General features: G+C 44.1%; 2 protein-coding genes across 5 annotated transcripts in view; both read left to right on the forward strand.

Moving 5' to 3' along the window:
• LOC118026381 (F-box/WD repeat-containing protein 12-like) overlaps positions 1 to 8,451 on the forward strand; it is a 38,967-nt gene extending 30,516 nt beyond the window's left edge. Inside the window, exons 6-10 of one of the 3 annotated variants that reach the window (XM_035029216.1) lie at positions 2,447 to 2,605; positions 3,075 to 3,285; positions 4,289 to 4,467; positions 4,549 to 4,676; positions 7,269 to 8,451. In XM_035029216.1, the coding sequence (XP_034885107.1) occupies positions 2,447 to 2,605; positions 3,075 to 3,285; positions 4,289 to 4,467; positions 4,549 to 4,676; positions 7,269 to 7,395 (804 nt within the window). In that variant the 3' untranslated portion in view covers positions 7,396 to 8,451. Of the gene's footprint in view, positions 1 to 2,446; positions 2,606 to 3,074; positions 3,286 to 4,288; positions 4,677 to 7,268 lie in introns of all 3 variants that reach the window. The other 2 variants (XM_035029214.1, XM_035029217.1) reach the window with 2 other exon arrangements.
• Positions 8,452 to 10,757: 2,306 nt separating this feature from the next.
• Positions 10,758 to 23,965, forward strand: part of LOC118026382 (NUT family member 2G-like) — a 61,025-nt gene continuing 47,817 nt past the window's right edge. For both annotated transcript variants that reach the window (XM_035029219.1, XM_035029218.1), the window contains exon 1: positions 10,758 to 14,510. The gene's annotated coding sequence lies outside the window, so the exon portion shown is untranslated. The remainder of the gene's footprint in view (positions 14,511 to 23,965) is intronic.

The following is a 23,965-nucleotide window of genomic DNA, read 5'->3' on the forward strand; positions in this document are numbered from 1 at the left end:
TGCTTTCTGTAGCCTGGACATTTGAAGAATGGCCGGGCTGGGCCCTAGATCCCTGACTCATATTTGTCTTGAATTTTGTGAAAATATTATTTCACTGTGTTTTTGTTGAAAAGTCTGCTCCCACTTTGACTTACTTTCCTGTTGTACACTTGGACTTGTAAATCAAAGGCTTGGAGGATTTTTGAAATACTTAAAGTCTAGTAGTTTTGTTGTGAGGTGTCTGTGGTGACCATCCTGGATTGACTTTTCCAGGAACATATGTACCCTTTTGATATGTGGATTCAGGTTTTCTTTTATTTTCAGAAAGTTTCATTGTATGTGAGTTTTAAGTATTAGTCTGTTAATGGTTTGCTTCTCTGCAGGAGCTTCACTTGTATGTTTACTAGATCTTCTTTGCCCATCCTCTTGGACACCTGCTCTCAGATTCGTCTTACCTCTTTATTCCATCTTTGTTCTCTTGCCTGTTTTCCTTCTTCTTTAGTGTCCTTATTGGCCCAGTAGAATATATTCTTAGGTATATTGCTAGTCTTTTTTTTTTTTTATGTTATTTTTTAAAGATTTTATTTATTTATTTGAGACAGAGAGAACACATGAGAGGGGGGAGGTTCAGAGGGAGAAGAAGGCTCCCTGCCGAGCAGGGAGCCCGATGCGGGACTCGATCCAGGGACTCGATTCAGGGACTCCAGGATCATGACCTGAGCCGAAAGCAGTCGCTTAACCAACTGAGCCACCCAGGCGCCCTAAAGATTTTATTTATTTATTTGGCAGAGAGAGAGTGAGAGCAGGAACACAAGCAGGGGGAGTGGGAGAGAGAGAAGCAGGCTTCCGGCCGAGCAGGGAGCCTGATGCAGGACTCGATCCCAAGACCCTGGGGTCATGACCTGAGCCGAAGGCAGACACTTAACGACTGAACCACCCAGGCGCCCTATTGCTAGTCTTTAAGATAACTTTTTCTTCAGTATCTTTCCCGAATTAATTTAACTCTTATTTCACATCTTGGCTCTTTGTCCATTTTGGTTTGAGTGTTGAATTTCTAATTCAGGGTGTTCCTTCATGTCTGCACATGCTTATTTTATGGTATTTGATTCATGTCGGGGTGTGGCTACCAATCTCTGTTGGTTGTTCTTTGGGGAATGGTTCTATCAGCTAAAATGTTTTGTTCCTTTCTTACTTTCACTTTCTTCTAATGACTTTGTTTGAATGTTGCCTGCCATTTTCTGAGCATTTTATAGTTTTTGTGTTTTCTTGGCCAGTAAGAACAGGTGTCTTTATGTAAGTTGAATAGAATAGAAAGTCCAGAGAGGGTTCCATGTGTGAGTGCCTGGGTAAGGATGTCCTTTTATTTTGTTTAATTAATTTTTTTTTTTTTTTTTTGGTACCAAAACCCGGGAACAAACCATAAAGATGTCCTTTTAAAACAGTAGGTGAAGGACAAGCTATTCGAGAAATGGAGCATAGGGACAGGAAGGAAAACAAGTTACTCACATGTCACTCTGTAGAAATATGTTTAGAATAATTAAAAACTAACGCAAAAGACAATAGTGTAAAATTATCTCAGGAATGTATAAACTTTTTTTTTTTTTAAAGATTTTATTTATTTGACAGAGAGAGAGAGCACAAGCGGGGGAAGCAGCAGGCCGAGGGAGAGGGAGAAGCAGGTTTCCCGCTGAGCAGGAATTGGGGCTTGATCCCAGGACCCTGGTATTATGACCTGAGCCGAAGGCAGCTGCTTAACCAACTGAGCCACCCAGGTGCCCCTAAACAGTTTTGAATCAAGAAAAATTACATAGGTTTGATTTACTTAAAAATCCAAAACATCTGAACCAGAGAATATTACAACATCAAGATACATGAAAATTATGAGAAAACACTGAATCTTCTTTAACGAAGCACTGATATCAGATTATATGAAGCAAAGAATCTAGTTGAAAAGATAGGAGCAGTCAGTTCATAGAAAACAGCACAATTGGCCAATACGGGATTAGTAACCCGTAATCAAGAAAGTGACATTAGGATGAGGCTTTTCACCTATCAGATGAGCAAACATTTTCAAAGACCGGCATTACAATAAGTCGGATGAGGGTAAATAGGTATTTTTTTTACACATGGCAAATAAGATTTGCGCGTTTTTGAAAAGCTTTTTTTTTTTTTTCCTGTTAAGTCTTCAGTATGACACTCTTTGACCTAATCAGGCCAGCGCTGGGGATCTCTCAGAGGAAATACTGGAATTGGTGTGTGGAGCTTCTGTGCAGGGGCGCTCAGTGCTGCAGCGACAAGATTTGTGAACAAATTAAATTTCCATAAGAGTGAGAGAAAGTGAAAAGTCGTGGGAAATGTCTGACAAGAAATATTCCAAGGAGCGTTAGCCAGCAAGGAGGCAGTTGAGCGGTTGCCCTCTGCCCTGGGGGAGGCCATGTGCTGACCATGGTCTTTGCTGTCTGTGCAGGTGGCCTCTGTCGAGGGCATCCTGTATGCGCTGAGCATGCCCCAGCTGCAGCTGCTCTCCAGGACCAGTGTGTTTCCGAGCAGCCCCACCAGTCTCCTCTGCTCTCCTGACTGCCAGTGGGTGTTTGCTTCGACCCAGGACTCAGACTTGGGCCCAAAGGTCAGTGGCTTTGTGCACACAAAGTGGTGAGTTCTGTGCCCAGGCTTGTGGTTGGGTCTGGGAGGGTGGCTTCCAGTGCAGGACCAAGCCTCTCAGAAGCACCTGCAGACAGGATGGTCCAGGGACAGAGGAGTCATCTGGAGCAGACTTCCAAGTGGTAGGACAGGAATACAGAGCAAGACGTTGGAGGCAAAAGCATGCTGGTGACTTACACTGCTCAAAACCACAAGAGCCCTTAAAAAACACCACAAGGGCCGTTGATTTGGTTGTCCTATCACACCGACTGACCCGGGACTGGTGTGCGAGACGTTTCCAGCAGGGCCTGACTAGCTAGTCCGAGCAGTCTGGCGAGCAGGGCGCACAAGGGGCACCAGCAGCCCTGTAAGACACAGTGAGGTCACTGGGTGTGGGTCTGCGGCCCTCCTGGGTGCTTCTCAGCGGCACGGACCACATGGCAGTGTTCCCCCAGGTGTTCCACACTCGCTCCCTGCTCTGTCTGGTAGAGGATGAGCCTCCTGTCTCCACCACTCTCCCCATCTGGCTGACTTCCAGAGCCTGCTGGGCCCCTGACGAGACAGCCAGGCTGATGGTGATGCACAGAAACAATGATAGCAGGCAGCTGGCCATCAGCACCTACGAGCTGGGGGCCAAGCAGTCCCAGGAAGGAGTGGACGTTGTGGGTAAGGGTCCCCACGCCAGGACTGTCTCTGTTGCACTGTGGTGCCTCAAGCACAGATTCCTCGGGTTTCCTTTGGGGAACTTTTCTTCCCTCTCAGTGAATATAGTGGCCCAACAAATGTCTTGTTGTTTGTGATTGTACTGGCCGAGTGGTTGAGCACTAGCCGCATTCCAGGCCCTCTGTGTGGCCCTGGGATCCAGACACTAACCACTGACCACGTACAGTCTCGCCTCTCCTCACTGTCTTGTCACAACTGTGGCAGACACACTCTTCTTGGTGCTGAGTGTGCACAGAGATGAGTAAAAGCCACAACCAGTTCTTCCCCAGGGAGCTCCCAGGCCAACAGGAAAAGAAGACCCATAGCCGTCTCTTTTTCTGCCTCCTCTGTCTCCCAAACTGGATGTCACTGTGACTGGCCTGCCCTGTGGCCCTTAGAATTTTTTCTTTTGTACTATATTCATTTGTTTTCATGTCATCATTTGGCCATAAACTTTACTCTGAGCTTCCTAGCAGCCAAGGAAAAAAGGGAAACAGGATGTGTACTCTAATCCCTTGTTTGATATGAGCATGAATTCTTCGAAAGGTAATTTTTTTCCTGCTGGTAAACCATAAGGAAATGATCCAGTTAATTAAAAAAAAAAAAGGAATACTATACAGTATAAAAGACCATATCATCATAATAGTTTTTGGCAGATGTTACAAATGTCATAGTTCTCATGGCACCCATCTTACATCACCCTGCCGTAGCTGGGGAGGGGCAGGGGGCCTATCCCCTGGAAGATACGTGTGCCACATATTGTCACTTCCACATGCATTTTGCCTCGAATCTTTACAGTCCCCTTAAGTAGGGCACTGCCATCGTATGGGAGGCTTTGGGGAGGACTCGCAAGTGTGGCCACAAAGGTGTTGCCTTGTCAGTGTACCACGTCATCTTAGGGGAGGCACGTGTACTCCACACCCCCAGCTGCTACTGAGAGATGACAATCTGTTTTTATTTGAAAAAGTACAACAGATTGCAAGTTTCCTCCTGCCAGACACCATGACACCTCCTCACCTCATGAAAGGCCATGGCTCTCAGTTGATCCTGCTGGTGTCGGGGTCGGAGCTGGTGCTCTTCACCATCCAGGGCCTGCAGCTGGCAGCCTTCCAGGACCACCAGAAGCCCGTCACATCCCTGTGGGTGGTGAGTGTGGGCCCGCCCGCCTGCATCGTGGCCCGGCCTCCAGAGCCTGCGGCTCCACCTCACTTGGCTTCTCATTTCAAGGACCAGAGCCGAGTCCTCACTGCTTCCTTCGACCTCTCCCTGCGGGTCTACGTGTGGAATAAGGAAAATAAGTTTCCCGTCCTCAAGAGCTGCTATCACCTGCTCGGGGGCTCCCACAGATGGGCCAGGTAACTGCTTCCAGTTCCCTTCGCCCGACCCGTGAGGCGGCCTCACCCTGCCTGCCGGCGGCAGCTGTAAGGCATGTGACTGGGACTTGGGGCTCAGCCCGGCCTATTTGCACTATCTGGGGACCTAAGATAAGTCGCTGCTCAGATGCCATTTCCTCCTCTGCTTCAAAACAAAGATGCTAAGCAGCATCTACATTATCTCCTCTAATGTACAAAACTGCCACCTACAGTTGGTACCACCCACTCTCCCAGATCAGACAGAGGCTCTGAGATGTGGCTGTTTTGCCCACAGTCCCGCAGGGACGCACAGTGACACCAGGTGGGCCCGGCCTGGACCTGCAGCCCCGCTCTCACCTCCCGCCCTGAGCCACACGATTCTAAAACCATTTCCCAAATGCAGGTGGTGGTGGAGTCAGTAGGGTGTGGTGGAAAAAGTCCCAAAGAATGCAGTTTTGCTTTGGGTTCTTTAATTAGTATTTTGGAATCACTTGTTTCTTCTTGCCAGACTGAGTTCTGCAAACGGACAGGGCGGACAGGTCTGCCCGGGCTGCTCACGGTGAGATGGCTGACCGCCATCACTGGGGTGAGGTCTGAGGTAATTTCAGCCTCCTGTAGCAGACATTTTACTGTCGTAAATGAAAAATGAAAAAATACCAAGCCCCAAACCAAATATTGTAAAAAACTACAGATTTCTGTAACAAACCTACCTCATTTCTGAGTTTTCCATCAGTTGTCATTTGAAGATAATTATTAAAGCAAACTCCTAATTAATACAGAAAAACTTCATTCCTTTTAGTAAACAAGCTCAACTTTCTGATAGAGATTCAGCTTAAATCTTATGATAACTGGTAGGTTTTAACATGCTCTCTTAACTTGCTAAACAAAGCATAGAGGACAGCCTGATGCTCCCGTTCTGAGAAGGACTTGCATCAGTTGCTTCTTCACTCAGGATTCCTCCTTAAATTCCTTTGAAGTTTGAGGCCACGTTTGCATCTGCTTTGCTGTAGTTTTGCTAGTTAATGCCCTTGTACACTTGCCCCTTCACGCCGCTGCCCTTCAGGGGCGGGGGCATCGTGGTCTCACCATGCTGAGTCTGCGTGTGACCAGAGGCCGGCGTTTGTGACAAACCTCTCCGGTGGGAGAGGTCCCGCTTAGACGCCGCAACCACTCGGACCGCCGTGATGCTTCCTCCTCCAGAGGCAGGAAGCCTCTCTCTGCTGAGGGACACACAGTGCAGACATTTGTTCTCATGGTTGCTGGAAAGTGAGGGGATTATGCTCCCATGTTGGCCTCAAAATACACTTTTCCCCTTTCTTTTCTATGTGTGTCTTTAAAGAATTCTCTACATCATTACTGAGTGATTAGAGCATCCTTTCACTGAAATAACACCGTTTCAACTTAGCAAGCAAGTGGCACTTTTAGAAACTTCTTTTTTACATGTCTTTTGAAACACTGCACAGCATGCACTACCCAACAGGACCCTCGTGCTGAGCATGTAGCACTGTGAGACTCTTTTACACATGTGTTTTTACACGCTGAATTACATGGATGTAGAATGGAAAACATCCTTCACTGAAATGACATCATTCTCATCGTGATAAATAAGTAGCACACTTACTTAGAAATATCTTTTCAAAAGTGTGCTTTAATCAGGACCCCAGAATGGATCATGCTTTTAAATTATGCCCCTTTCCTAATTCAGAACAGATTCCTCCAGAAATCCTTAGTTGAGTGGTAATTTCTTTTGGGAGCTTCATTTGGCAACAATAAACCCAGCACTCTTGCTTCATGCTGTTCCCCATAAGTTTTTTCCAGCACCTTTTTGAATGCTGCAAGACATAACCAGTACTTTCTGAGAGCTTTTCAGTTTCCTAAAATGTTACCATCTGTGAATATATAATACATAAATAATTCTCTAAAGAAAACAGGAAAAATGGGTGTGTTAAATATAACTTTACCAGAAACCTAGCCACATACGCCCAGGTATCTACCCAAGAGAAATGTTATATCCAAACAAGGACTTGTACATGAACGTTCTTAGCAGCTTTATTTTGTCTTGTTTTATTTTTAGTGTGGAGTTTCTTCTAAGCTAAAAGGTAGTTCATGAAAGCCAAAGTGGCAGTATTTTAGAAGCAATCTATGGCCAAAACCACCTTCTACAGGAAACTCTCTGTCATACCTCAGAGCAGCATTGTCATCTTTCTAGGCAAAGATAGCATCGTGGAGAATGACGACTCCTGTCGATGTCTTTCACTGAGACTGGCTGGGAATTGATGGCCCGATTCTCAGTTCTGGGGAAATGACTCTACCCTGTCGAGATTGGATTAGGTACCTGTTCTCTACTGGAAGTTTCTAGACTTGCTGAAATCGTAATTCAGGCAGCTACCATCAGGAGGGCCCAAAGCTGATACTCCCACTCCAGAATGTGAGCATATTTGCTAATTGGTAGGAATGAATGCAGGTCTCAACACGGATGGGGTGCGCTAGGATGGAGAAGGTCTAGAGGTTGTGTTCCATCTTCATGTAAAGGCTTAACTACTTAAATATATGTCTGCCTCAAGTTAACATGCAGCCTGTCCCTTCCTTTTGCAGTGGATTCACCCATGTGGAAAGTGACAGTATGAGCATTGTAGGTGTGGAAGCCAGGAGCATCGGGACGAGTATCCTGAGGTCATATTGCTTCAACATGCAGCATGGCTCAGATGATTGTGTCAATTGAAGATAATCTCATTTTGGTGAAAAGCTTGTCTACATACAAACTAAATGATTATTTTATCAACACTGGCAAAGGAATGAGCAATTCTCAAATGCCTCTTATGGGCCAGGCACTGTGTTATGTGACTTTCTTTTTAAATCCTCGCAACAAGTCAATGAAGGACATATGATGTCTCTATTTTTCAGACAAGGAGCATGACCAGTAACAGAGACCCATTATTGGCCTCTTGTCTGGCTGCCATGCCACCTGCCCAAGCTTATTCAGACAGTAAGTGGGAGAGAGGAGTGGATGTAAGAAGGTCCATGTTCAAGGTACTAGACTTGTATCCTGATTGTTTTGTTGTTCAGATATGTAGTGAAGTAAGGAAATGTCCTATTCTGTTACATGCTTTAGACACGCATTAATAAATAGTTGTGTGGTGCCACACTGCAGAACTGTAGGGACACCATTTTGTACTCTGTGCAAATGGCATCCCTGGAGTTGGTCCACAGAGAGGCCCCGGCTGCTTTGGTGGGCATATCATTAGAGTTCTCAACTGCAAGCAACAGGATAGAAAGCTAACACCAAGAAAGGAATTTACTGGAAGGAAATAGAGCAGTGCACCAGGTCAGTGGGAAGGCTGGAGGAACAGATGTGGAACCACAGGAAGCAGAGCAGCGGGCAGCAGCCAGGGCCCGTTCCAGCAAGGTCTTGCCTGCCGTCATTCTCCCCGAGTGCTCCCATGGTGCTGCCGCTGTCTGAAAACGTCCCAGCTGCCCCGATGCTCAAAACACCAGGATGTGTGTGTGACTTTCTGACTTCACCACATGCCCACACCACCTGGGCCAGGATGGGAGAGAGCGACCCCTTCAGCTTCAGTTGAGAGGCTCCCAGTCGACTTGCACTGTGAAAAATTCTTCAAAAATAAGAAGCATTCTTGAGAAACAGACAATGAGGATGAGAAACTCTTTACTACAACCTGTGGCTTCAGCTGTCCAGTACCACAGCCCCTTCTTCCTGATACTTTATACCCAACAGAGCACCTGTGCCCCACATAGACAAACCCAGATACAGCCATTTCCTCAAAAGGAAAAAATCTATAGCCTACCCCGCCCTTTAAAAATCTAAGATAAGGTTTATTTTGGGATAATTTTAGGTTTACAGAAAAGTGGCAAAGGCAGTGCCGCAGATTCCATATACCTTTTGCCCAGCCTCCCCTGGTGTGAATAGCTTACTTACATAACATAAGATATTTGGAAACCCAAGGTCTTTGTCACCTTGAAGTCAGAACTCTGTTAATCCTATTACAGTCCTATCTGGTACTCAGTGGTCCTAGTGCATCCTGCATACAGCCATGGGGGAAAGGGAGAGGAGACAAGAAATTAGCTAAAATAAACACACGTGACACGGCAAGAAAGGAAATAGCTGTTTGAGAAGATGAAGGGAAAGTTCAGGTAAGTTGAGATACAGGAGTTTTTGGTGAAGACACATGGAAAGAGTCTGGAGTGTTGGCAAAAGGGGAGGTCAGATAAGGGAATGGTGAGTGTATGGGCCACCTGAGAGGCGTGGACATGTGGTGCCTGGGAAAGCAGTGTGGTCAGTTCTTAGGGAAGGCAGCCAGCCAGAGCCTGGCATGTGCTGGCTGCAGCATTAGAGTGGTGTCATGTCTGGCTATGGTGGCCCTGCCCAAGGAGAGCTCTGTGGACCCCTGCTTTGGGTGTGATGTGGGAAGCTTGGGAGGGAGTCATAATGGGAACATAGGAAGCTCTTGTGGAAGGTGTGTGTGTTGAGTCTGGCAGACAGGCTCCTCATGGGAAAGCAAGGTCTGTGAGGTGTGATACCATGACCTGGGGGAAACACAAAGGACTCACGTCCTCTAAATCCAAGTTCTGAGGCGTCTTTCTCATATGGCAAGGACTGCTGCTGCTGAGGGAGCACGAAGGCCTCAGTGGCACCTCTGATTCCTGCCAGCAGGCAGATCTCAGCCTTCCTCTGAGCCTCTTACTCCAGGTGCAGGCCAAGATACTCTGTATTAAGTAGAAATAGAACACATTGAAGAATTTTCCCTAGTACTTGGCCACAAGTGAAGTCTTAACAAATTCCAAAATACTAATTGCTAACTATAAAATTCCTTTTTGAAAAGATAGTCACGCCAAATACACACACACACCATTAAAATTCACTTTTAAATAGAAAATCTAAGCAGAAATGATGAAATATCAAAATAATAGAAGATAATTTTCTTAACTGGATAAAAGGAATATGAAAGACTGCAAACATGCTTAATGATAGGTAATCACAAACATTTCTACTGATGTTAGAAACAAGGTAAGTACGACATTGATCACCACCATGATGAGTATTGCCCTGGGTGTACTACTAAATGTAATACTTTTTTAAATTCTAAAAAAAAGATTAGAAATGGGTATGTGTGCTATAATTTCTAAATAGTACTATCTCCTTTAGAAACTTAAGAAAATCATTAGAGTTAGCAAATCAGCATGATTGGTGAATAGGTTATCTACATATGGAAATTAGTGTAACAAAAATTAGAAAATATGATAGGAAAATTATCCCATCCACAATAACACCAGAAACTATAATATCTTGGGATCTAAAAAGAAAAAAAAAAAACTTTATGAAGAAAAAACACAGCTTTTCTAAAGGAAGAATAGAGATAACCCATGTTCACGGATAGAAGAATTACTACTTGAAAGAGACCATATAGTGAAAGCAATACCGATAAAATTGCTACCATTTTAAAAATAGAATGTAAAAAGATGATTATTGGATGTATATGGAGCTATAAAAGGACAAGAGTAGTCCAGACAGTCTTGCAGAAACAAAAGAGCAAAGGAAGGGGTAGACCTGCCCTGTGAATTATGAAGACAAAATTAAACTTTGTCATTGAGGCAAGTGGTATCAGTGTGTGAGTAGATAATAGAGGATCAAGAAACAGACCAAGGTATGTTTGGAAATTGGGTATACAATATAAGTGACATTTCAAGTCAGAATGTGATCTTGGAAGGACTGGCTATCCAAATGGAATAAAATCAGATTCCTTCCTCATACCATGCACAAAAATAAGTTTTTTTTATGTGTAAAGGATCTAAACAGCATTTTTAATTATAGGGGAAAAATTAGAAAAGAGAAGGCTTTTAAAGCATGATTAAATAGTACAAAAGCAAAACCCACAGCGAAGTTATCTATATCAAAATTTAAATCTTTTGTACAAGTGACACCATAACCAAAATTAAGACATGCCATTGACAGCAACTGCCAAATTGAACTAAGAGGAAATGTAATTTACAGAAGAAACCAAACCCTAAAGTACAGGAGAAATTCTCAAAATCATTAGTAATCACAGCCGAATAAAACAATAATGACCTATCACTTTGTACTATTAGGCTGTCAAAAAAAAAAAAAAGTAGAAAGCTGGATGATGCTGAGTGTTTGCAGACACATGGACACAGGACCCAGTGATGGAGACGGCCTCAGTCCTGTTCACATCTGAATGTCTGGCCAATCCAAGGTATGTGTTTCAGTAGTGCAGGTTCAGGGTAGCTGTCTCAGCTCCCTACCAGGCCTCCCCTCCCCCCATTCCCCTGTTCTGGTCTGCACCAGGCTGCCTTCTCATTCCCTGCACCTGGCAGGAGGGGCAGGTTTAGATGCTAATCTCCTTTGCTCTGAGAGTGTAGCTCTTTGAGGTCCTAGCTCAGTGTGGGGCTCAGTCCTGTGCACCTCTGGTATGTACCATCCAGCGCCTAGTGGCTGACAGCCAGCTCAAATGCCCTGCAGTGCGTGCCTCAGTCAGCTCCAAGTGCAGGGCAGCCTGGTGCAGATGGGGTGCCAACCGCAGGAGAGAGGGAACTGGTTGAGGGAGTTGGAGGTGTATAAGTTTTGCGTCCCAGGTCAGTCCACCCTTTGCACAACTCCCTCCCATTGTGTACATTTCTTAGACTACATTGTGGAGCTTACCATCTCCGAGCCGCCTCCTGCTAAGAACAAAGGCATCCTTACTCTGCAAATGTGACCAGATTCCCAGAGTTGATGATGACCTGTTCTGGATGCCTATGGCAAGAGCACTAGTGAAATGAGCAAGAGTCCCTCTGCTGGATTCCCTTTAAGCAGCATTTTGGGCTATCTGGGTTGCTTATTTGGTGGGGTGACCCAGATCTTCGTCCCCAAGGTGATGGTTGTGGTGGTTTCCCTTGCTCATTGAGTCATTGCTGCTAAGTCACTGCTAAGAGATACCCAGTTACTTACCTAGGTTGTAGACACACACCACTCTACTCGATTATCTACTAGCAACCTTAGTCCCTGATGTTTGTCAGTTACAATCCCAGTTTTTGCCTGTTGGGCCACTGGCCAAGAACAAAAAAGAGTCAGATGGTAGTCATAGCTTCCCCTTAAAAGGAATGCTTGCTGTGACCCTGAAAGAATTGTCTCCACTCCTATCTCCAGGAGCTAGGACCTATCTATAATCCCTGAGAGCCCAAGGTTGTATGAATGGGAAACAAAATATGCAGGGTTGCTGGCTGTCGTAATAGATGGGGCCACTCCCACACCCGTTGGGTCTCAGACTCCTGTATTCTAGCAGTAGGGGCACTATTCATCATTGGTCATTGGTACAGAATGTATGGCACATCCTGGGTGGAAGATGGTATCCAGGCCATATTAAGTATTGACCCCTGGCCAGCACCTTAGTGGAACTGTCAGTAGTCCGTGTCACCATCATATCAGGCCAGTCAATCCTGGATGATGGGTATGGGACAAGACCAGTGCATTCCATAGTCATGAGCTCATGGTCACACCTCTGGTGTGAAATGGGTCCTTCGTTCTGAGGCAGTACCGTGGGATATCACAGGTAAGGCATTCTCTAAGTCTTTGGGTGATGGTGTTGGCAGAAGCATAGGCAGGTGTCATAAGGACAAAATACTGACCCAGGATTAATGGTGCCAAGTTGATAGCATCAGTCTGCTATCCATTAGACAGGCCTTCAGCTATGGTGGTAAGGTGCGTCTTGATATAGGAAGTCCTTGCCATTGGGCCTGTGCTTAGCTCTTCTCCCTGACACTGTTCATATGAGGGCCTTGGCACAAGGACCAGATGGGTGAGAAGAGTCTGCCTGGCAGCCAGAGGATGGTCATCTTGTTACCGTATTGTTGAGAGACTTCCCTGTAGTACGTGGTTTCTGGTGGGCTTTCAGGTAAGACACAAAGATGTCATGCTGTTTGCCCTCCTCCAACTTCCTCGGACTTCCAGTTTGACCTTTCTAGGGCCCTAACCAGGCAAGCCATCTGCCACTGTCAAAAGTCCATGTATCTCTGTACCTTCAGTCATTTTCTTTCTTACAAATGACTGAGCCACTCTCAGCTTGGTACATTTGAAGGACTTCCTTTCAAATGTCTTCCAAGGACATCCCAAGTGGTGCTATGAGGAGGCAACATGCAGCAGCAGGCCGTTTCTGCCAACATGACAAGCCAGCCTGGTTGTGATTCACTCTGAGTCCTTTTCTTGTGCCGGTTAGTCGTAGGAACCCCCCATGAAGCATGGGTGCTGTCGAGGGGAGAGGCAGCACAGGTAGGAGTCTGGGTCACATGTTCTGTGATTCACTTGGGCCTTATGGCCACGCTTGGGTCCAGTCCCAAACAGGCCAGTACCATTGCACAATAGCTCAGTGCTGTGCACACCGAATTCTGTGATGGGTGGATCAGATCCCATCTAGTTTATGATGGGAAACTGATCAATTCTCACTTTGGGTCCTGCTGTTGGGTGATCTCTTGCTACCAGGGCACAGGAGCTGCTCTTCACGTGACTGGTTCTCATCCCTAGAAGGCACCGATTTACTCTAGAATCCTACCCTTCTGTTCTGTCCCTGGTGTTGGAGCTTTCCAGATTCCAGACAACATCCTAACCAATCACAGATCTTGCTAGCACCTTCTGACCTGCTGAGTTCTAGGATCAAGAAGGAGGGTGGGGCACCTGGGTGGCTCAAGTCGTTCAGCATCTGCCTTTGGCTTAGGTCATGATCCCAGGGTCCTGGGATCGAGCCCCACATCGGGCTCCCTGCTCGGCGGGAAGCCTGCTTCTCCCTCTCCCACTCCCCCTGCTTGTGTTCCCTCTCTCGCTGTCTCTCTGTCAAATAAAATCTTAAAAACAAAAAAACATCTTGTGCCACAGCTAGGATCTGCTGGAGAGCCTACTCTGGCTCTGGGCCCCTGAGAATTTGGCAGCCTCTGGGGTCGCCCAATAAATGAGTCAGAGGAGTATTCCCAACTTTGGTACTTGTTGCCTCCAAATTCAAATTCCAAAGAGACCCACAAAATGTTATTTTCATTGTTTTTGTTTAAGTGGGGGGAGACTTGAAGTGCCGCAGCTTGTCCTTCACCTGAGAAGAAACATTTTGACATGCCTTTGACCTTCCCAGTGCACATTTACCCTGACAAATGGCCACAGGGTTTGTCTACATACCTTCCCAGTATGTAGACATCACGTCTACAACTCCTTTGAGAAATGACTGAAGGAATATTTACTGTGTACATTTGCGATGGGAGTTACAGGAATGTTACTGAAGGGGAACTGACCTTCCTTTCATTGAGTGTGCTCTGGGTCTACATTTAGAGCTGGGAACTGGGTGTGGGGTCCCAATGTTCCATCCAGGTGGAAGGCAACTAGTTCATTATTCTTTTTTTCCCCCCTCTTTATATAAATAAACTAGCATCCTAGGGAATTGTGGTGTAACAGCCACTGCCTCAGATCCCTGCAGGTCAAACCATCTTGATTGCCATTCTGACTCTGCCTGTCCTTAGTCTGCTGGGGTGGCCTTGGATATTTTTACTCAAGTAAAAATCGTGAATCAAAGGTGAGTGCCCCATGTAAATAAAGATCTCTCTGGTCTTATATTCTCCCTTCCCTCATCGAACAACAAGATCCACTTTTACGCACACTCCCCAGGCTCTATTATTAGGTCCTGTAATTCCTTTGTTATGTAGGCACTTTTTCCTCAAAGCAGGGTTTGTATTTCTCTCTCCAGGCTCTGCTGGTACCTGACTCTTGATATCAACCTAGAGGCAATGAGGAGTAGGGGGGTAGGTCCTGAGGAGGCCAAACATCATCATTCAAGGCATCCACCTCAGGTGAGGCTAACATGGAAGGGGCTGTTTCTGCCACCAGGAAGGATTCAGAGAAATGGGTGTGTATGTCACGATTCTCAGATTGTCCACCAAAATATCCCAACCCATATATTAGAGTATTACTCATCCTGCATTTGGGCCTGATTTTCACATAAGACATGCTGAGGCTGTACATGCAGACTCCTTTGCATTCTGCCCTGTGCTGACAGAAAAGATTCTCTGGTTTTCAGATTTTTTCTGAAGTTGGAGGATGACTATCATTTACTTATTGTAAACTGACATGCTGTTGAATTTCATCCAAGTGCTAGAGGGGAAACTAATTTGGGTAGGTCACTGAAAGAGAAACAAGAGTACTGGAGAATCTAAGAAAGTACACAGTTTCCTTCCCAGTATGGACATCACGTCTACAACTACCGAAGATATTTTCTTTGCAAGTACACAGAGAACATTTTAAAAGAAAACATATATACTGGGAAGTAAATCAAGTCTCAATAAATGTTAATATTATTAAAAGTATGTTATCTGACCACGTAAAATTATTTTAGAAATAAATGACAAAAATATCAGAAATTTTCGTGTATTGAAGTTTTAAAAATCTATTTTCTATTTTTTTCCTTTTATTTAAATTCAATTAGCCAACATAAGGTACATAATTAGTTTTTGGTGTAGTGTTCAATGATTCACCTAGTGCTCATGACATCACACGCCCTCCTTAATGCCCATCATCCCCCAACCCAGCTCCTTTTCCACAACCATCAGTTTGTTTCCCAGAGTCAAGAGTGTCATGGTTTTTCTCCCTCTCTGATTTCTTCCCATTCAGTTTTCCCTCCCTTCCCCTATGATCCTCTGCACTATTTCTTATATTCCACATAGGAGTGAAACCATATGATAATTGTGTTTCTATGATTGACTTATTTCACTTAGCATAATACCCTCCAGTTCCATCCATGTCAATGTAATGGTAGGTATTCGTTTTCTGATGGCTGAGCAATATTCCATTGTATATATGAACCATGTCTTCTTTCTTCATCTGTCGAAGGGCATCTCGGCTCCTTCCACTGTGGACATTGCTGCTATGAACATTGGAGTGCAGGTGCCCCTTCATTTCACTACATCTGTATCTTTGGGGTAAATACCCAGTAGTGCAATTGCTGGGTCGTAGGGTAGCTCCATTTTTAATGTCTTGAGGAACCTCCATACTGTTTTCCAGAGTGGCTGTACCAGCTTGCATTCCCACCAACAGTGTAAGAGGGTTCCCCTTTCTCTGAATCCTCACTAACATTTGTTGTTCCCTGTCTTGTTAAATTTAGTCATTCTGACTGGTGTGAGGTATCTCATTGTGGTTTTGATTTGTATTTCCCTGATGACAAGTGATGTGGGGCTTTTTTTCATGTGTCTGTTGGCAATTTGTATGTCTTCTTTGGAGAAGTGTCTGTTTATGACTTCTGCCCATTTCTTGACTGGGTTATTTGTTTTATGGGTGTTGAGTTTGATAAATTATTTATAGATCTTGGATACCAGCCCTTTATCTGATAGATACTGTGTCTTGCAGGAAGTTGCTGCGACTGAGGTTGAAGACCTTACTGCCTGTGTTCTCCTCTAGGATTTTGATGGATTCCTGTCTCACACTTAGGTCTTTCATCCATTTTGAGTTCATCTTTGTATGTGGTATAAGGAAAACGTCCAGTTTCATTCTTCTACATGTGGCTGTCCAATTTTCCCAGCACCATTTATTGAAGAGACTGTCTTTTTTCCGTTAGATATTCTTTCCTGCTTTGTCAAAGATTAGTTTACCATAGAGTTGAGGGTCCATTTCTGGGCTCTCTATTCTGTTCCATTGATCTCTGTGTGTCTGTTTTTGTGCCAGTAACATACTATCTTGATGATTACAGCTTTGCAAAATAGCTTGAAGTCTGGCATTGTGTTGCCACCAGCTTTGGTTTTCTTTTTCAACATTCCTCTGGCTATTTGGGGTCTTTTCTGGTTCCATACAAATTTTAGTATTATTTGTTCCAGGTCTGTGAAAACTGTCGATGGTATTTTGATAGGGATTGCACTGAATGTGTAGACTGTTCTGGGTAGCATAGAAATTTTAACAACGTTTATTCTTCCAATCCATGAACATGGAATGTTTTTCCATCTCTTAATGTCTTCCTCAATTTCTTTCATAAGTGTTCTGTGGTTTTTAGAGTACGGATCCTTTACCTCTTTGGTTAGGTTTATTCCTAGGTATCTTACGGTTTTTGGTGCAATTGTAAATGGAATCGATTCCTTAATTTCTCTTCTTTTGTCTCATTGTTAGTATATAGAAATGCAACTGATTTCTCTGCATTGATGTTGTATCCTACCACATCGCTGAACTGCTGTAAGAGTTCTAGCAATTTTGGGGTGGAGTCTTCCGGGTTTTACACATAGAGTATCACATCATCTGCAAAGAGTGAGAGTTTGACTTCTTTGCCAATTTGAATGCCTTTTCTTTCTTTTTGTTGTCTGATTGCTGAGGCTAGGACTTCCAGTACTATGTTGAACAACGGTGGTGAGAATGGGCATCCTTGTCGTGTTCCTTACCTTAGGGAAAAAGCTCTCAGTTTTTCCCCATTGAGAATGATATTCATTGTGGGCTTTTCATATACGGCTTTTATGATATTTAGGAATGTTGCCTCTATCCATACACTGTGGAGAGTTAATCAAAAAAATATGCTGTATTTTGTCAAATGCTTTTTCTGCATCCATTGAGAGGATCATATGGTTCTTGTCCTTTCTTTTACTAATGTGATGGATCACATTAATTTGCAAATGTTGAACCACCCTTGCATCCCAGGAATAAATCCCACTTGGTCATGGTGAATAATCCTTTTAATGTATTGTCGATGGTATTTTGATAGGGATTGCATTGAATGTGTAGATTGCTGTGGGTACCATAGACATTTTAACAAAATTTATTCTTTCCTTTGAGACATTCCTGCCTCAGAGGTGCTCACTTGGTGAAGCAGGGTAGAATTCTAGGTGGGGCAGTGTGGTCCCAGGATCCCTGGAATCACAGAAGGAATGGGGGGCCTGAGTTGGTAGAGTTCCCAAGCATTGGAGTGGGGAAACTGGTTAAAGTCAGAGAGCTCAGGAGGGGACTCTCAGCTCAATTTGCCAAAAACAGCAAGCCCGTGCTGCTGCCCAATTGGGTGACCGCTCTCCAAGTGGGGACCCTCGGCCTTCCTCTGGGAGGGGTGGAGCAGATGTGCGCACCACTGGGGACAGCTCTCAGTGTGGGAGCCCTGCAGAAGACAGGACAGTAGCGACCTCCTGTGTCCCCCCGGGGGGGGCGAAGCAGGTGTACACAGGACCAGGCAACAGTTCTCAGTGTGGGGCCCTGCAAAGTATAGAAATGTGTGACCCTCTGTCTTCCCCCAGGATGATCTGTGTGGGAGCCTACCACAGGAGTCTGCAGAGTTTGGCACACACGAAAGTGAAGACCGTTTATCCCTGAGGGTTTATAGAAGAGAGAGGACCTAGATCTTTTGGCTCTGGGACTGGAGATCCAGGCACGGCCGTTTTTATTTTGATCCTCTAAAGAGGCCCAGGGAACAAAAGCCACACAGAGCAACCAAAAACAGCTTACATTGAGCCCAGCCTCTAGCAAGGGGCAGTGCAACTCCACCCAGGCAAGACACCTTAGAAGCAGAGCAGCAGGCCCCTCCCCCAGAAGACTAACTGGAAGAACAGGTGCATAGCGAGTTTATGGACCACAAAGGACTGTAAAACTCTAGCGCTAGGGGAAAACAGTATATAGAATTCAAGGTTTTTTTCTCATGATTTGTTTATTTTTCAGTTTAAAATTTTCCATTTCTCTTTTTTCTTTTTTCCCTTTTCAACTAGTTTCTTATTTTATCAACTCTTTGTTTTTAAGTCCTTTTTTTTTAACCTTCAATTTTTACATTTACATTTTATAGTCTTCATTTTTGGCTTCCTTTCACTTGAATCAATTTTATTTTTGTATATATGTAAGTTTAGCATTCTTTACAATTTGGGGATTTAGTGTCTTCTAATACACGGACCAAAATACACTCAGGACCAAGTGGATCACCCTGTTTTGTCCACCCCCCTCACCTTTTTTTTGTTTTCTTTTCCATATTTTTTCTTTTCTTTCCTGGTTTCTGACCTCTTCAGATTTGTCTAGTATGTTATTTCGTTGGGTTGTCGTTGATATACTTGTTTTTGTTCACTCATTCATCCATTCTTTTCTGGGTAAAATGACTAGGAGGAGGAATTCACGACAAAAGAAAGAACCAGAGGTAATACTCTGCCACAGATCTAATCAATATGGATATAAGTAAAATGTTAGAGCTGGAATTCAGGATAACAATTATAAAGTTACTAGCTGGGCTTGAAAAAAGCTAAAAGACAGTAGAGAATCTCTTAGGGCAGAAACAAGATCTAATTAGGCCAAAATTAAAAATGCTGAGATGCAGTCTAAATTGGATACTCTAACAGCTAGGGTAAGTGAGGCAGAAGAGAGGATAAATGACATAGAAGATAAGTTGATGGAAAGGAAGGAAGCGGAGGAAGAGAAAAACAACTAATCGACCATGAGGGGAGGCTTCAAGAAATCAGCGATGCCACAAAAGGAAACAATTAGAATACTGGGGTCCTTAATGGAGAAGAGAGAGGGCCAGAAGGTAAATTTGAGCAAATCATAGCTGAGAACTTCCCTAATCTGGGGAAGGAAATAGGCATTCACATCAAGCAGCAGAGAGGACCCCTCCCAAAATGAATAAAAATAGATCAACACCCCGACATATAATAATGAAGCTTGCAAATTTCAGAGATAAAGAGAGAATCCTGAAAACAGCTCGGGACAATCTACAGGGGTAGGATTGTTAGACTGGCAGCAGACCTATCCACAGAGACCTGGCAGGCCAGAAAGGCTGGCAAGATATATTCAGGGTACTAAATGAGAAGAACATGCAGCCAAGAATAGTTTATCCAGCAAGGCTGTCATTCAGAACGGAAGGAGAGATAAAGAGCTTCTAGGACAGGCAGAAACTGAAAGAATATATAACCACTAAACCAGCGCTGCAAGAAATAATAAGGGGGATACTGTAAGCAAAGAGAGAGCCCAAGAGTAACACAGACCAGAAATAAACAGAGACAGTCTACAGAAACAGGGACTTTACAGGTAATAACAATGGCACTAAATTCATATCCTTCAATAGTTACTCTGAATGTAAATGGGCTAAATGCTCCAATAAAAAGACACGGGGGGGGGCGGAGCAAGATGGCGGAGGAGTAGGAGACCTGGATTTCGTCTCCTCTCAGGAATGCAGCTGGATAGGGATCAAACCATTCTGAACACCTACAAACCCAACAGGAGATCGAAGAAAGGAATAGCAACAACTCTGAACAGAAAAGCGACCACTTTCTGGAAGGAAGGACGTGCGGAGAAGTGAATCCGAGGCGATATTCGGGAGGATAGACGGCGGGGGAGGGGCCTCCGTCGGCGCTTCTGGCAAGTGACAGAGCCGCGGAGCACAAAATCGGAACTTCTAGAAGTCTGCTCCGCCGAGGGACGTCACTCTGGTGGCTAAGCGGGGGGTGGAACCCTCCGGGACAGTGTGGGCTCAGGACCCTCGGGGTCACAGAAAGACCGGGGGTGCCTGAGGGCGGCCGAGCTCCCAGGGATCGGAGCAGGGAAGCCGGCTGCAGAGACGGAGCCCAGGCGCGGGCTCTCAGCTCGGGGTCGCCATAAACCGGGATCCGCGGCACAGTCGGGCCCCTGCTCCTCCAGCAGGGACCCCACAAGCGGCAGATCCGGGGAGACTCCCCTTCCTCCCCCGGAGGAGCCGCGTGGGAGTGCACCGCAGGGATCTGCTGGGTTTGGAGACTCCACACGGGGTCGGGTGCCAGAGATAGAGGCGCGCGGTCACAGGCTGGGTGAGCACGGAGTGCGGCTGGAGACCGGGGAGACGGGAGTGACTGACGGCTTTTCTCTGGGGGCTCACTGAGGAGCGGGGCCCGAGTTCTCGGCTCCTCCGGGGCGGAGATTGGGAGGCCGCCATTTTCACTCTCCGCCTCCAAAGCTGGACGGAAAGCTCGCAGGGAACAAAAGCCCCGGAGAGCAAACCCGAGCAGATGACTTAGCCGGGAGGGGGCAAGGGCGGGGCAATTCCGCCTCCGGCAGAGACATTTGGGAACCACGGCAACAGGCCCCTCCCCAGAAGATCAGCGAGAACAGCCGGCCAAGACCAAGTTTACCGATCAATGAGAACGGCAGAACTCCAGCGCTAGGGGACTACTGCACATAGAATTCACGGCTTTTTTACCATGATTCTTTAGTCTTTTAAAGTTAATTTTTTTTTAGCTGTCTTTTTTGTCTTTTTATTTCTTTTTGAATTTTTCTTTTTCCCTTTTTCAACCAACATCTTATCAATCCCTTTTAAAAAAAAAAAAAAAAAACATTTTTATTTTTCATTTTTAGAGTCATATTCTATCCCTTCATAGTAGTTACCCATATTTTTGGCTTATATATATAAGTTGTTCTCTCTTTAAAATTTTGAGATAGTTTCTTCTAATAGATTAAAATATATCCTAAATCTCTAGTATATGGTGTTTTCTATTCCCCTGCCTGATCACATCCTCTCCCTTTTTTTTTCTTTTTCTTTTTTCTTTTTTTAAATCCTCTTCTTTCTTTTTTCAAACAACTTCTTATCAATTCCTTTTATAAAATTTTTTATAATTTCCATTTTTACAGTCATATTCCATCCCTTCATCATATCAACCCTTATTTTTGTACATATATAAGTTTTTCTTTCTTTAAAATTTTGGGAGGCACTTTCTTCTAAAAGACCAAAATACACCCCAAATCTAGTGTGTGGCACTGATCTATATACCATATAGATCATATTTGATCACATTCTGGTTTTTCTTTTGTTGTTGTTTTGTTTTGTTTTTGTTTTTATTTTTTCTTTTTCTTTTTCTTTTTTCTTTTTTCTCTCTTTCCCTTTCTTATCCCACTGCTTCAGGTCTTTTCTGATTTGTTTAGAGTATATTTTCTGGGGACGTGGTTACTCTGCTAGCATTTTGTTCTCTCATTAATCTATTCTCCTCTGCACAAAATGATGAGACGGAAAAAATCACCTCAACAAAAAGAACAAGAGGTAGTACCGACTGCCAGGGACCTACTCAATACGGACATTAGTACGATGTCAGATCTAGAGTTCAGAATCATCACTTTAAAGATACTAGCTGGGCTTGAAAAAAATATGGAAGTTATTAGAGAAACCCTTTCTGGAGAAGTAAAAGAGCTAAAATCCAACCAAGTAGAAATCAAAAAGGCTATTAATGAGGTGCAATCAAAAATGGGGGAACTAAGTGCTAGAATAAATGAGGCAGAAAAGAGAATCAGTAATATAGAAGATGAAATGATGGAAAATAAAGCTGAGAAAAAGAGAGATAAACTACTGGATCACGAGGGCAGAATTCGAGAGATAAGCGATACCATAAGACGAAACAACATTAGAAAAATTGGGATCCCAGAAGAAGAAAGAGAGAGAGGGGCAGAAGGTATAATGGAGCAAATTATAGCAGAGAACTTCCCTAATTTGGGGAAAGAAACAGGCATGAAAATCCAGGAAGCACAGAGAACCCCTCTCAAAATCAATAAAAATAGATCAACTCCCCGACATCTAATAGTAAAACTTACGAGTCTCATAGACAAAGAGAAAATCCTGAAAGCAGCTCGGGAGAAGAGATATGTAACCTACAAGGGTAGAAACATTAGACTGGCAACAGACCTATCCACAGAGACCTGGCAGGTCAGAAAGGACTGGCAGGATATATTCAGAGCACTAAATGAGAAAAATATGCAGCCAAGAATACTCTATCCAGCTAGGCTGTCATTGAAAATTGAAGGAGAGATAAAAAGCTTCCAGGACAAACAAAAACTAAAGGAATTTGCAAACACAAAACCAGCCCTACAGGAAATCTTGAAAGGGGTCCTCTAAGCAAAGAGAGACCCTAAAAGCAACATAGACCAGAAAGGAACACAGACAATATACGGTAACAGTCACCTTACAGGCAATACAATGGCACTAAATTCCTATCTTTCAATAGTTACCCTGAATGTAAATGGGCTAAATGCCCCAATCAAAAGACACAGGCTATCAGACTGGATTAAAAAACAAAACCCATCGATATGCTGTCTGAAAGACTCATTTTAGACCCAAAGACACCCCCAGATTGAAAGTGAGGGGGTGGAAAACCATTTACCATGCTAATGGACACCAAAAGAAAGCTGGGGTGGCAATCCTTATATCAGACAAATTAGATTTTAAACCAAAGACTGTAATAAGAGATGAGGAAGGACACTATATCCTACTTAAAGGATCTATCCAACAAGAAGATCTAACAATTGTAAATATCTATGCCCCTAACATGGGAGCAGCTAATTATATAAGGCAATTAATAACAAAAGCAAAGAAACACATCGACAACAATACAGTAATACTGGGGGACTTTAACATCCCCCTCACTGAAATGGACAGATCGTCTAAGCAAAAGATCAACAAGGAAATAAAGACTTTAAATGACACACTGGACCAAATGGACTTCACAGACATATTCAGAACATTCCACCCCAAAGCAACGGAATACACATTCTTCTCTAGTGCCCATGGAACATTCTCCAGAATCGATCACATCCTAGGTCATAAATCAGGTCTCAACCGGTACCAAAAGATTGGGATCATTCCCTGCCTATTTTCAGACCACAATGCTTTGAAACTAGAACTCAATCACAAGAGGAAAGTCAGAAAGAACTCAAATACATGGAGGCTAAAGAGCATCCTACTGAAGGATGAATGGGTCAACCAGGAAATTAAAGAAGAATTAAAAAAATACATGGAAACCAATGAAAATGAAAACACAACTGTTCAAAATCTTTGGGATGCAGCAAAGGCAGTCCTAAGAGGAAAGTATATAGCAATACAAGCCTTTCTCAAGAAACAAGAAAGGTCTCAAGTACACAACCTAACCCTACACCTAAAGGAGCTGGAGAAAGAACAGCAAATAAAGCCTAAACCCAGCAGGAGAAGAGAAATCATAAAGATCAGAGCAGAAATCAATGCAATAGAAACTAAAAGAACAGTAGAACAGATCAACGAAACTAGGAGCTGGTTCTTTGAAAGAATTAACAAGATTGATAAGCCCCTGGCCAGACTTATCAAAAAGAGAAGAGAAATGACCCAAATCAACAAAATCATGAATGAAAGAGGAGAGATCACAACCAACACCAAAGAAATACAAAGAATTATAAGAACATATTATGAGCAACTCTATGCCAGCAAATTAGATAACCTGGAAGAGATGGATGCATTCCTAGAGATGTATCAACTACCAAAACTGAACCAGGAAGAAATAGAAAACCTGAACAGACCTATAACCACTAAGGAAATTGAAGGAGTCATCAA

This window comes from Mirounga leonina, unplaced genomic scaffold, assembly GCF_011800145.1.
Source record: "Mirounga leonina isolate KUSES-001 unplaced genomic scaffold, KU_Mleo_1.0 Mir_224, whole genome shotgun sequence".
NCBI classification, from domain to species: Eukaryota; Metazoa; Chordata; class Mammalia; order Carnivora; family Phocidae; genus Mirounga; species Mirounga leonina.